The 14,691-nt window shown below is 44.8% G+C and overlaps 2 protein-coding genes across 2 annotated transcripts in view; one reads left to right on the top strand and one right to left on the bottom strand.

The window, feature by feature from the left end:
- The window catches only part of NMNAT2 (nicotinamide nucleotide adenylyltransferase 2), a 64,838-nt gene extending 63,025 nt beyond the window's left edge, over positions 1-1,813 (top strand). Inside the window, exon 11 of the mRNA XM_040407302.1 lies at positions 421-1,813. Coding sequence (XP_040263236.1) covers positions 421-523 — 103 coding nt within the window. The 3' untranslated portion in view covers positions 524-1,813. The remainder of the gene's footprint in view (positions 1-420) is intronic.
- A 1,452-nt stretch (positions 1,814-3,265) lies between these two features.
- The window catches only part of LAMC2 (laminin subunit gamma 2), a 50,628-nt gene continuing 39,202 nt past the window's right edge, over positions 3,266-14,691 (bottom strand). Inside the window, exons 18-23 of the mRNA XM_040407301.1 lie at positions 13,029-13,178; positions 11,758-11,872; positions 9,714-9,913; positions 7,572-7,730; positions 7,035-7,134; positions 3,266-3,767 (exon numbers count right to left, since the gene is read on the bottom strand). Coding sequence (XP_040263235.1) covers positions 3,514-3,767; positions 7,035-7,134; positions 7,572-7,730; positions 9,714-9,913; positions 11,758-11,872; positions 13,029-13,178 — 978 coding nt within the window. The 3' untranslated portion in view covers positions 3,266-3,513. The remainder of the gene's footprint in view (positions 3,768-7,034; positions 7,135-7,571; positions 7,731-9,713; positions 9,914-11,757; positions 11,873-13,028; positions 13,179-14,691) is intronic.

Genomic DNA, 14,691 nt, shown 5'->3' with positions numbered 1-14,691 from the left:
AAATAGGCCGAAAATAATGGGCAAAAAAAAAACACCACAAGAATTTGTCTTAAAAATGAAAGTTCACAAATGCCTCCAAAACAGGCTCGCTTTCATTAGTAAATGCGCCTAAAAAAACTAGACAGTCTAAAATAGGAAAAACTAGATCAAAACAGGAGCAAAACACTATAATAAATGACCCCCAATATGTACTGCATCCCTGTCCTTTACAGTTTGTATCTTTCATTATTTTCATTATAAATCCAGTGATAAGTAGACTATGTAGGATTGATAATAAAATAGTCATGTATCCAGACACTAAATAGCTCAGTAGTACTAAAATGATGGCCAGATTTGTATGCAGTTCCACATTCCTCCTTTAGGGGCAGTGTAGACGTTGCGTTGATAACCCAGTTGATGCCCATTTTTTGTCTCCTTCAGGTTGGCCTTGCAGCATGGAGATGGACACGTGGTGGATTACTTGATGCAGCCTGTCATTGACTATGTACTGAAAAGTCAGCTTTATATCAACACATCGGGGTGACCGTGAATGTTCCTGATCTAGGTGTGGCCTCGGGCTCACCTTCGTCATCACAGTACTATGTGTTATTACTCACTACTTACCACAGTCTCCTCACGGATCATGATTCCTCTTTTACCCCACTCATTACTGTCCTCCTCACCTCTATGCCTTACTCATTCACTTATCTTATGACTCCAAAGCCCAAGGTTGAGGTAACGCTCGCTGTTCTTCTGAGGGGAGCGCTTGGGGCAGTGTTTTTTCTGGTGTCTTTAAGCATTAGAACCATTCGTTGTATATTACGGGGAGGGCGGCGTATAATATAACCCATTCAGTGCCATGCCCATCACTGAGCGGGCGTATATTTATTCCCCTGTTGATGGTGGGAGTTTTAGTATGACTCATTTCTTACTTTCTCCAAATAAGTTGTTTTTCTCTTTTAGTGGTAGGAACTGGGAATAAGTCCAATATCCCTGTCCTCCTTCTGTCCAGAGGACCGTGGATACGACGACAAGAGGGGGTTGTTGCTGCATTCCCTCCATAAGCATTCTGCATGCAACTAGTATGTTCTTCTCGTGCTTATATGTCCATGGTGTTATCATAAATTTTATGAACCCCCCCCAATCTAGAAGGACAGGGGCATGCAGCTCAATAAGAAGTACAGAAATTAATAGGGAACTGGTGGGGAACCTTGGGTGAAGGCCCTGATTGGGATGCTATAAAGGGCAATGCTTTTTTGACGCAGAAGGTGCTGAAGGTATTTTGGTGGAAGAACGTCTATATGTAGCCTCAGTATTCGCTCCAGCCATGTCAAAATGGTGTCGTAGACCCTAGGTGTAGCCCCCTCTTTCCGAATATATGTCTTTCAGCGATTGCTTTAACAAATCAGGGCTCAAGGTTAGTGGAAGGTAATGTAGCAGTTTTCGGGATGGTGCTGTCCGGTGCAGTTTTGAACCATATGCCAATAAACCTTTCCATCCAGCTTGTACAGGCCTCTTACAGACAGCAGGGCTCACGCATGAGTTACTACCGTGTGAATCTGAAGTGCTAACATTTACATGGATCTATCTTAAATAGGAATATAAAGCGTTAGAGTCGTTATTACTTAGCAGTAAAGACTGTAGAGTCGCATAAAATACAAAAAGTAATAAATACTAAAAAAGCATTACATTTCAAAGGGCTATTGTTGAGCATGAGTACTGTAGACTGTAGATACTGAAAAGAAATGACCACTGAAATCAGAAATGTTTGACCCATAACATAAAACTTGACGATAAAGGGGTTTTGCCACCATTAAATGTTATTTTAATATAATTAGGCATGAAAAACGAGTTACTTTTGTAATTTACTTTCTAGTTGTGAGATATACTCTTTACTTCATTATAATGGCGCTCCCTGGTGGTTATTCTGTATAGTAATGTGCATGTCCGCTTTCTGAGGTGGTTGCACATGATCAGTTCCATCTTTCAACTGTATTTACTGTTAGAAGCTGTGACAGTTACCTGGAGAGAGCCGCAGCAAAAAAAAAGGACATGATCCCTGAGAAAGGACACAGCTCTTGAACTGAAATAGGGAGAGAGCTTCAGCAGAAAGGACACACCCTCTGAGCTGTGATAGGTAGAGAGCTGCAGCAGAAAGGACACACCCCCTGAGCTGTGATAGGTAGAGAGCTGCAGCAGAAAGGACACACCCTCTGAGCTGTGATAGGTAGAGAGCTGCAGCAGAAAGGACACACCCCCTGAGCTGTGATAGGTAGAGAGCTGCAGCAGAAAGGACACACCCTCTGAGCTGTGATAGGTAGAGAGCTGCAGCAGAAAGGACACGCCACTTGAATAAGGACACGCCTTTAGCTGTAATAGGAAAAGGACAGGCCCCTCGAGATGTCAGCTTGAAGAGAATGTAGCAGAGCAATTGGGGCAATGAATAGGGAGATCTCTGGATCCATGTGAGGTACAGGGCTGGTTCTAGCTTTGTTTAATAGAGATTGTCATGTACTATATTATGTTTGATTTTCTTTTTTTGCATCAATTTTGAGATAACCCCTCTTTCATTATAATAATAATTAACAATATGATAGTCACTGCTGACTCCAGCCCCGACACCTTCGTGTGTCCACTGTCTACATGATCTCACAAATGGATTAACTTTCCGGGGACCCTCTGAATGCACAAGCCGTTCCTGACATATTTCTTCATATTAGCCAGCATGCATTCATAGTTACACCATTTATGGAGCCTGACCCCTATATACATTCCATGTATACATCAGTGTCCATCCCTCCATCATATGTCAGCTTGGCTTTCTTTACGGCATGCAGTGGATGAATTTCCTACAAATGAGTACTGTTGCTGAGGCCTCCAAAAAGATAAAATGTGAACTATGGGGATGACAGGGGGGGTCCAGTGCCTGATAAAATTAACTTGTGGTTACGAGCCCCAAGCACGTACTAACACCTCTTACTGGCCTGTTTTTGAGACCCTTTTACAATATGCCTACTCGCAGGCATATTTAGGAAAGTCGAATAATAGGAACAGCTGAAGTTTATGTGGCCAAAGAGTCGAGAATAAAAATAAAAATTTATGTATATTGTGCAAGAAAAAAAGGGGGGGGGGGGTAAGACTCATGTTCGGAGGATTTGACTGCAGTTCTTTGACTAGTGTATGGTTCTGTTCATATTAATGTTGCTGTTTTACCAATAAAGATTTTGCTTTGCTAGAATGTGTGCGTTGTGATATCGGCCAACAAAGAAAATGATAAATGGGATCAGATTTTATTAATAAATAAATAGGAACAGTACAAAGCAGGTGTGCAATGGCCTCTACGAGAGAGGCAAAGTTCATGGTTTCAGGTGGTTTGATTCACGAGTGAGTCCTCTCTCAACCACGTCCAAAAAAGAATAGATTTCCCGTAATAAAATACATCAATAGGTGACCGTTTAATACTGCAGCATATTGCACCCAGTATGGGTGAGGTGGAGTGACCGTGCGCCCCTTTGACAGACCATCACTGTGCTTTTAAGGTCTTTCTATGGCGGAGGTACTGTAGCACCCTGGTGGCAGAGCTTTACGGATGTCACGCAGGTTTTGGATGTCAATGAGAGTTTGTAGAATCTCTGTCTCTAAAAAGAGAATTTCCTGTTTCTGATTTTTAGCTGCCAATTCCAACACCTCCACAGCTGGCCTGAGCTCCCCCGTGACCTTTGTACGAGCGGACCGCAGGCTAAGTTCCAGAGCGCGTATCCCTTCTTCACTGCCTTCTATAGGCTGGTCTGAAAAATAAAAATAAATCAAGAGAATTTAGCGGTAAATTAAGAGTGAGGGAGGGAAAGAAAGGATAGAGGGAAGGGAGGGGAGGAAGGGAGAGTGGGAAGGAAGTAATGGAGGGGGGAAGGAAGGAAGAAAGGAAGGGAGAGGGGGAAGGGAGGGAAAGGGAGTGGAGGAAGGAAGGAAGAGAGAGTGGGAAGGAAGGAGGGAAGGAAGGAAGTAATGGAGGGGGGAAGGAAGAAAGAAAGAAAGGAAGAGAGGGAAAGGGAGAGGGAGGGGAGGAAGTAAGGAAGGAAGGAAGGAAGGGAGGGAGAGAGAGAGAGAGAGAGTGGGAAGGAAGGAGGGAAGGAAGGATCTGCAGTGGAGTTTTTCTAAAAAGAATGCTGTGTATAATACCACCATATGTAAGAAAGGATAAGGAGAGCTTCTCAGCCTCTTAATGAGGATATTTCCATTTACTAAGCAAAGAGATATTAAAGGGGATGTCCGTCCTTGGAGCCAAGAACTTCTATTGTCAAGTCCTGTGCCCCTGAACAAAAACAAAGCAGACTCAGGTCCTGCCACTGCTCCATTCCCGCTCACTGCAGGACCAGGAAGCATATGGGTCTCATGACTGCTGTGGCCAATCCCAGGCCTCAGTGGTAACATCGGATTGAACATTACCTCACAGCTGTGAGGTAACCTTCAAGCTGATTTGACCACTGAGGCCTGTGATTGGCTGCAGCAGTCAAGGCACTTCAGCCACTTCTTGGTCGCATGGGGCAGCGGCAGAACAATGGACAAGTGAGTCTGCTTTTGTTCAGGATTGCAGGTTAAGACAATAGGGGTTTAATATACCATGAAAAGGTATTTTTACCCAAAACCTAAAAACATGGGCACGTTAACCATCACCTCCATGACAGATTACAAAAATACAGGTTTAATTCCTTATTCTAGAGACATTGGTAATTAGGTAAAATTTCCGTTAAAAAAAGCTAAATGTGTGCTATATACAGTACCTGCGGCAGGTTGATTTGTAGAAGTGCTATCCTTAAAGTACAGACCTGTTGTTTTTGTTATATTTTTGATGCCAGTAATGTACATATCGTTTGAATTTTGAAGGTAACGCCCTACTTCATAGACCTTTACCCTGCCACATCATTGCTTTACCTGTGAACCTGTCTAGTGAATTAGATTGAATTTCAACATTCTTGGGTTTATCCAGTGTTTTCAATCGTGAGTACACAGGTGCTGGGAGGTAAGGCTTCATGACAAAGCAATGCGGACACATATGAACATGGGACCAACACAGATGTCTTCCGCTGCCAAGTGCACATGTAACAGGTCAGCCAGTGTCATAGGTGCAAATCTGCAGATGTCCTTTAACCCCTTAGGGACTTAGGGCGTACCGGTACGCCCTGTTTCCCGAGTCCTTAAGGACCCAGGGCGTACTGGTACGTCCTAAATTTAAAACGCGATTGAGGTGCGGCGGGGGTTAATCGGAACAGGATGTCCGCGGGCATCCTGTCACAACGCCGGGGGGAGTCCCGTGACCCCCCCGTGTCGGCGATCGCCGCAAACCACAGGTCAATTCAGACCTGCGGTTTGCGGCTTTTACCTGGTGCGGCAGCGGTGCAATCGGAGCCCCTACCTGAGACAATCGCCCAAAAAATTAAAAAACGATAGATCAGAATATGGAGACACTAAAACATAATTTTTTTTGTTTTAAAAAAGCTGTTATTGTGTAAAACTTACATAAATAAAAAGAAAGTATACATATTAGGTATCGCAGCGTCTGTAATAACCTGCTCTATAAAAATATCACATGACCTAACCCCTCAGGTGAATACCGTAAAAAAATATAAATAAAAACGGTGTAAAAAAAGCAATTTTTTGTCACCTTACATCACAAAAAGTGTAATAGCAAGCGATCAAAAAGTCACACGCACCCCAAAATTGTGCCAATAAAACCGCAGCGTCCGTGACAACCTGGTCTATAAAAATATCACATGATCTAACCTGTCAGACGAATGTTGTAAAAAACAAAAAATAAAAACGGTGCCAAAACAGCTATTTCTTGTTACCTTCCCTCACAAAAAGTGTAATATAGAGCAACCAAAAATCATATGTACCCTAAACGAGTACCAACAATACTGCCACCCTATCCCGTAGTTTCTAAAATGGGGTCACTTTTTTGGAGTTTCTACTCTAGAGGTGCATCAGGGGGGCTTCAAATGGGACATGGTGTCAAAAAAACCAGTCCAGCAAAACCTGCCTTCCAAAAACCGTATGGCATTCCTTTCCTTCTGCGCCCTGCCGTGTGCCCGTACAGCGGTTTACGACCACATATGGGGTGTTTCTGTAAACTACAGAATCAGGGCCATAAATATTGAGTTTGGTTTGGCTGTTAACCCTTGCTTTGTAACTGGAAAAAAAATATTAAAATGGAAAATCTATTTTCCATTAATTCTTGTGGAACACCTAAAGGGCTAACAAAGTTTGTAAAATCAGTTTTGAATACCTTGAGGGGTGTAGTTTATAGAATGGGGTCATTTTTGGGTGGTTTCTATTATGTAAGCCTCTCAAAGTGACTTCAGACCTGAACTGGTCCCTAAAAATTGGGTTTTTTTAAAATTTCTGAAAAATTTCAAGATTTGCTTCTAAACTTCTAAGCCTTGTAACATCCCCAAAAAATAAAATATCCTTCCCAAAATTATCCAAACATGAAGTAGACATATGGGGAATGTAAAGTAATAACTATTTTTGGAGGTATTACTATGTATTATAGAAGTAGAGAAATTTAAACTTGGAAATTTGCAATTTTTTTTTATTTTTTGGGGTAAATTTGGTATTTTTTTATAAACAAAAATGCATTTTTTTTTACTTCATTTCACCAGTGTCATGAAGTACAATATGTGACGAAAAAACAATCTCAGAACGGCCTGGATAAGTCAAAGCGTTTTAAAGTTATCACTACTTAAAGTGACACTGGTCAGATTTGCAAAAAATGGCCAAGTCCAGAAGGTGAAATAGGGCCGAGTCCTTAAGGGGTTAATATAACATGCTTTACCTATGAAAAATTTCAACAGAGCAACTGGACACAAAGGCTCAACTGGTATTTCAGGCAGGATTTACCTAATCGCTGCCCTGAAATCTGATTTACGGTGACAAAGGCCTCAGAAGACTAAAGGCTCAGCTGGTACAGAATTTCTAATGGCTCAATAGTAATTTGATCAGTGCATGATGCAGGGATAGCTCACACCTTGATGAGATAAATGACCGCAATCTCTTACCCAATAGCCCCAGTACATGATCAAGGGCATTCAGCGTCTCTGTCACGGCCCCAAATGTGCCAACAGCGCTGGCCTCGGCTTCCAGAGCGCTTGCAGCAATCTAAAGGGTGATAAAAAAAACAAGCAAAATTGATCCAGAACTGTTATTTTCGTCATTATGACACATCTATTTTTTTCAGTAGTGCTGAAACTGAGATCAGTGATGTCTATAGGAAATTCGGACATGGCATTTAAAGGGGGAGCACAGGATTAGACCTTTAAACATGGCTGGTTTCTTCCTAAATCAGCTCCATGCACGTACATAGCTTGTGCCTCATATTGCAGCTCGATTCCATTCAAGTGACTAGAGCCGAGATGCAATACCGCGCACAGCCTGTGGACAAGTGTGACACTGTTTTTGGAAGAAAGAAGAAGATCTCATCTGAATAAGCCCAATGACAATTTTAAACCTCAATGAATGAATTCAGCTCATATAGCCACAATGGGTCAAGCTGTTACGTATGTAGCCTGAATGATGTTTAGTGAGATGATTCCTACACTTTGAGCTGCCGCACTGTCTTCATCTGCAATCCGAGTCCTGTCATCCAAGTTTCCAGCTGTTCCAGAAAACATCTTGCGCAATTGTGCAAACTCTCGCTCCAAAGTCAAGGCCATTTCAGCTGTACTGTTTGCATCGAGGCCCATCTGCATCATATCCTGAAAAGCAGAGGTCAGAATGTATTATACAAAGGCTATCACTAAGACGAAACGTTGCATCTGGAATAAAATTCCACCTTTTGGACGTGCTGTCTCCATTTTTTTATTTTTATTTTTTGGACATCTATGTATTATACAAGACAGTGAAATGGTATTCATCATAGAGATGCAGTGGAGCTAAGCTCCACTGAAGTGAATGCGGTTGCGCTGCAATACCACAGACAACCAGTGGATAGGCATGGTTGACAGTAGTGTTGAGCGAATCGAGTTCGGACTGCTGTATACGAACCCAATTCGTTTGAAAACGTAACTAACAATATGGCCCCCATACTACCGTAAAATGTATGGGTTCCGCGGAGGTCTTTGCGCTTTCGCTGCAAAGATCGCGGGACTTGCTTCGTCTCCCATCTATGACATGACACTTCTGTTATGCACATAAATGACAGTGTCAAAATCCGAAGCTTAACTCGACTTCATGAACGAGGCACAAAGCCAAGTTCGGATTCGGACACGACCATTTATGCGCGGAACCCAAGCGTCACGTCATAGATGCGAGACGAAGCAAGTCTCGCAATATTTGCAGCCCATACATTTTACGGTAGTATGGAGGCTATATTGTTAATAAAGTTTTCAAACTAAGAGGGCTTGGTCCCAATTCGCTCAACACTAGTTGACAGGTTTTTTGGAAGGAAGCAGTTATATTTTTAATGATAGTTTCAAAGTGCACTACTGCTCAATAAAAAGGCTCTTCCTTAGGGATAGAACCTTACAGCAACATCCTGAGAGGTTGTACCGAGCAGCAGTGTGCATGAGACCTACCTAATACAGCTAGTGAATTGCCCCAGATTTATCATGCCACATGCACCATTTTAAACATGGCAACTCTTTAAAGGGGTTTTCTGATATCTTTTTACTTATCGGTAGGGATCTGACACCAGGGACCCCCGTGATCAGCTGTTTGAGAGGGCCCCAGCGCTCACAGAAGCACCTCGGCCTTGTAACAGCTTTCCGTAAGCCATGTGATGTAACGTTCATCGGTCACGTGGCCTAGGCACAGTTCAGCCCCATTGAAGTGAATGGGGCTGAGTGCGATACCAAGCACGGCCGCTATACAATGTACGGCGCTGTGCTTGGTGAGCTGAGATAAGGCCGCGCTTGCTACTTCGACTACCGGTGCCTTCTCCCACCGATTAGATACTGATCATCTGTCCATCTCAGCATATTTACTATAATTCACAGGAGAAAACATAAGTTATAGCTGAAATCTATGCCCTCTCAACGGCTGCACATTTCAGACTCAGATGCAGTTTAGGATTGACATGCGCCAAGAGGCACGCACTTCTTGATAAATTTGCCACATCTCAAACACGTGAATCTCATTACGCTGACTGGTGTACAAAGTACCAAGCCTAATAAATCAGGGCCCATGTCAGCTCTGGTTCATTGGAACGGACATGGGGCAGACTGGCCATAGACTATACAGGGAAATTTCCCAGTGGGCCAATGCCCAGGGGGTCGACCAAGCCGTCCTCATAGTCAGCAACGGGTTACATAATTATCTCATGCAATCAGCATCAGGTACGACCACCTGACCAGTGGTCGTAGGTGTCCTCCTGAACTCAACTGTATTGCCATCCCCTGGAGGATGAGACAGTTGAATACTGCGGCAAGGGCAGCAGTATTATGTGCTGCACTGTGATATTTGAGGCATTTTGTGCTGCACTGTGGTTTCTAGTTCTGCAGGGGCGGTATCTTTTGCTGCACTATGGTGTTGCTGCCTCTTCTACTTCGGTTATCCCTGCCTACTTGTGTTGGCCCTGCCTTCTGTCAATTTTAGCCTGCCGACAACATGGAGCCACCTTTATTTTTTTAAAGGTCACTTTTAAGTCCCCAGCCAGCCCCTGTCTTAGAGAACAAGACAATCCCATACACAGCAGACACCTTATATTTCCCCAATATTGTCCGCTAGGGTTTTGGCTTTACCTGTTGTATTGCAGTTGTAATACTTTGTGCCTCTCTGGCGTTTCCAATTGCTGTGCCAGAATCCTTCTCTGCCCCCTTTAGACCGGCTTCTGCTTTTGCTGTGGTATCTACAGCACCTTGAGTCATGCGCATGATCTCTGGGAGACGTCTCAAGGCGTCTTCAGCTTCTGTGCGCCGGTCCCCTACTGTGTCTCCAAACCCTAAAAAAGGTCAAATAAAATAACTAGCTTCAACTATATAAGGAAACCCTTGCAACCCATTTTAATACTCTATAAGGCAATTCCGAGTACATATAGGGGGATCCGCCATTCAGTACTCTTCTCCATTAGGACTGATCAGTTGATGTCCATCTATTACACAGACAGTCCCTGATTTCAATGGTCCCTGTGTCATTTTCTCCTTGCTGCCATTTCCCCCACATTTTGTTACTGATTTTTGGGTCAGTTGTGATCAGTTTATTTTTGGACAAACCCTTTTAGCCCCTGTATGTACCCCAAAGTGATGCCTATAAAATGTGACATTCATCCGCCAGGCCTCAAATAGCAGCATATTCATACTAATAAAAAAGTTATGGTTAACGGAGCACTGAGACGAAAAAAAGAGGAAAATGTTTGCAGTCACCTCCCCTGACATGTCTGTTTTAGTAACTACTTGAATCCTCCGTGTAATAACAATTCTGTATAGGCCTCTTTCACACTTGCGTTGTCCGGATCCGGCGTGTACTCCACTTGCCGGAATTACACTCCGGATCCGGAAAAACGCAAGTGTACTGAAAGCATTTGAAGACGGAACTGTCTTCCAAATGCGTTCAGTGTTACTATGGCACCCAGGACGCTATTAAAGTCCTGGTTGCCATAGTAGTAGTGGGGAGCGGGGGAGCAGTATACTTACCGTCCGTGCGGCTCCCGGGGCGCTCCAGAATGACGTCAGAGCGCCCCATGCGCATGGATGACGTGATCCATGCGACACGTCATCCATGCGCGTGGGGCGCCCTGACGTCACTCTGGAGCGCCCGGGGAGCCGCACGGACGGTAAGTATGCTGCTCCCCCGCTCCCCGCTACACTTTACCATGGCTGCCAGGACTTTAGCCTCCCGGCAGCCATGGTAACCATTCAGAAAAAGCTAAATGTCGGCTCCGGCAATGCGCCGAAACAACGTTTAGCTTAAGGCCGGATCCGGATCAATGCCTTTCAATGGGCATTAATTCCGGATCCGGCCTTGCGGCAAGTGTTCCGGATTTTTGGCCGGAGCAAAAAGCGCAGCATGCTGCGGTATTTTCTCCGGCCAAAAAACGTTCCGTTTCGGAACTGAAGACATCCTGATGCATCCTGAACGGATTTCACTCCATTCAGAATGCATTAGGATAAAACTGATCAGGATTCTTCCGGCATAGAGCCCCGACGACGGAACTCTATGCCGGAAGACAAGAACGCAAGTGTGAAAGAGCCCTAATTGTTATGACTCTATGTTAGGCTATTCCTCTATTATTCCTGCCAGACGTTTATGAATGAATTTCTAGCAGTTTGCAATGAAGGTCCAGTTGGGCGTTACCATTTGGGGCTGTGTCCCTGCACAGTCTGACATCGGCAGCACTGATTGGATAGTGTCAGACAGACTATGCAGGGACCCCTTCCCCCCCCCAACTGGTAACATCCATCTAGACCTTCATTGTAGACTGCTGGCAATTCATTCATAACTTCTAGAAGGAATAATAAAAGAAATGGCACATCATACAGTTATAAGAATAGATGCTGCATAATTGTTATTACATGGAGAATACAAATAGTTACTAAGACATGTTAGCAGAGGTAACAGGTCCTCTTTAAGAGTTTTTGTACAGATTCTCTGGTGGGCCCAGAGACGCTGGATTGGAACATGTGCACTAGATTGGAATTGCCCAATGGGGGACTTCTAAGAGAGGGTCATATATGGCCCAGGAAATAAAGAAATAAAATGAATGTGTAACATGTGAAGATGCCTTGATAAATAACTTCTTCTTGAAGGATATCCTTTGAAAAGGAAGTTGTGTTTGCCCATACTCACCCCGTAGGCTGCCTAGCATCCCTTCAATGGCATAGTAAGTGCTGTTCCCTGTCTGCATCGCCTTTTCCGCTTTATTCTTTGCAGCATTTGCGCGTGACAACAGCTGATCTGCAATCTGCAAGAAATACAGGAAGATGAGTTTTCAAATCTCCTTACAGGTGCTCATGCACACAAGCGTAAGCGCTCAGTGCCTGACTGTAAATGGCCGGTCAGCAATATACGGGCACTGACCGCATGCACTCTGTGGTGCGGATTCGGACCCATTGACTTGAATCAACTGTGTACAGTTGAAAACAATGCTAAAAGGAGGCATCAGCTCCCTGTAACACCATTTATAACATTCATACCACGACCGGTCATTTAGTGCTGACAGCCATGATAAAGTGATATCATTCATGTAACATAGTAACATACACGCAGGGGCGGACTGACCACAGACCACAGACCCTAGACGGTCCTCCTCACTGCTGCTGACCGGGAACATACTACTGGAGGAACTAGAGGGTTCAATATTGGAGGAAGTCCAAGCAGCATGCTGAAGGTAGGACTGGCTTGGTGTTGTGGTCCACATCTCACCTCCTAAGCCCCCTGCTCCATATCCATATTAGACAGAATGTGGCAGCTATTGATGGCCACCACAGAGGGACATCTTCTGGGAGGTATTTTGTGCTGCATCGTTGTATTTGGTTCTGTGGGATGGTATTCTGTGTTGCACTATGGTATTACTGACCCCGTCAACTTGTATTGGCCCATCTACTTCTGTTGACCTACTTTCTGTAAGTTTCGACCCACCTACAACATTAGGGCCACTTGCCCAGTCCACCCCTGTATACATGTTTAGCAGAGCCAGAAGGGAGTCGGGAGAGATAGCTGTCGATCAAGCAATCGCTTGGCTGACAGCTATTGAATGTGTATGGCCGCCTTCTCACAATGTCTGCTAAATCAATAACAGTCTGTTCCCAATAAAGCTCTAGCCCCAACATATCCTGCAGTCCATTACGTCCCATCTGGTACATGTATAAAGAAAATCAGACATTGCAGAATCTAATAAACTGTTCAAACATGAAGAAATAAATTTGAATACTCTGCAGAGCCAAGAGAAGTAGGCATTTGTATGAGGAGGTTGGCTGGAGATAGCTGTTAGCCGAATGAACACACACACATGTATATATATATATATATATATATATATATATATATACACACTGAGGTTCCTGGACAGGTATAAAAGAAGACTGGCGGTCAGTGGTGGTTCATGCACATTTCCTTACCAGCTGTTTCTCTTGTCCCTCCCGGAGCTGCTGCTCTACATCCTGTTCCGTGACAGTAAATTTGCTTTGTAGAGTCTTGATCTGAGATATTTCTCCTTCCACTGAAGTTCTCAAGGACAAAGATTCGCCTCTCAGACGTTCCATCTCCCCCTAAGAAGATGTATGGCCGTGAGTCTTAGCTTTATAGCAAGCAGATGGCTCCCAATCATTATTACCAGTTAATGATAACCATCTCTACACCTGACAGGTTAGAATGTCTGGCATTTCACCCATGGTTTGTCACTGGGATATAAATGGCAGTCCAAAAATATTGCTGCATACATAAAGGCTGATGATTTCACACTGACCCAATAATATAAGAGACTAAAGCATCCGTCTCGGAGATGTCCTCTAAATTAGAATTTTGCTCCTGTGCCTTAGGCCTTCTGCACACGAACGTATTTGTTCCGTTCCGTGCATTGGGGACCACAATTTGCGGTCCCCAATGCACTGGCAACCTCAGTGCGGCACGCCGGGACGGATCCAGACTCATTCAGCTTGAATGGGTCGGCATCCGTCTATTCCGCAAAAAGATAGAGCAAGTTCTATCTTTTTGCGGGACGGAAGTACGGAACGGAACCCCACAGAAGCACTCCGTAGTGCTTCTATAGTGTTCTGTTCCGCATCTCCAGATTTGCGGACCCATTCAAGTCAATGGGTCTGCATCCGTGATGCGGAATGCACACGGAACGGTGCCCGTGTATTGCGGATCCGCATATGCGGTCTGACGGAACACCTACTTTCGTGTGCAGGAGGCTTTAGAATGCAGCAATATCTTCTGCTGCGATGTGCACAGACTGAAATCACATCGGTCCCTGTCTGAAATAGGTCTCACCAGTGGCGTACATAGAGAAGTAAGGGCCCCATAGCAAGGATCAAACCAGGGCCCCCACACAGGACAGAAGGGTTTCCGCCTAAACCCCTTTCAGTGACCCTTGGGCCATTTTTTTACTGCCTCTTTTGCTAAAAGTTGTTTCTTTAGAGGGTAGAGTCCTGACCAAGTTTTCACCCCCAGTAGAAGAGGAGATGATCCCAACTGGGCCCCCTCTTGCCCTGGACCCCATTGCAGTCGCATGGTCTGCCGCCACTGGCGTAACTATAGGGGTTGCAGCGGTCGCGGTTGTGACCGGGCCCATAAGCAGTCCCCTTGCCAGTAGTACTGTACTTTTCCCTTTATAAGATGCAGTGCATCTTATAAAGGGAATACTAGTGAGCGCTTCCATAATGGAAGCGCTCACTAGTCTGCAGGAGGAGGGGAAGAGAAGCAATGTTAGCGCTGTACAGTACTTACCCCTCCTCCTGCTCGTTCTTCTCAGGGCCCGCGCTGCTGTGTCCTGGCTGCCTGCGGCATCAGGACGGACAGAGCGCACTCTGACCTGACGCTGCAGGAGGTCAGGTGACTGCAGCGCAGGCCCTGAGAAGACCGCCAGGACAAGGAGAGGTAAGTTACTTTATTATTTTACAGTCTGATCTAAGGTCTGATATGGAGGGCTAATGGGGGGTCTAGAGAGGACTCACTGGGGGTCTGAAGAGGTCTAATGGGGGTCTGGAGTGGTCTATGGGGGGTCTGGAGTGGTCTATGTGGGGTCTGGAGGTCTGACTGGGGGTTTGGAGAGGTCTGACT

This window comes from Bufo bufo, chromosome 9 (genome assembly GCF_905171765.1).
Source record: "Bufo bufo chromosome 9, aBufBuf1.1, whole genome shotgun sequence".
Classification (NCBI taxonomy): Eukaryota; Metazoa; Chordata; class Amphibia; order Anura; family Bufonidae; genus Bufo; species Bufo bufo.
The sequence above is the reverse complement of the archived record's forward strand: the minus strand, read 5'-3'. Positions and strand labels throughout refer to the sequence as shown.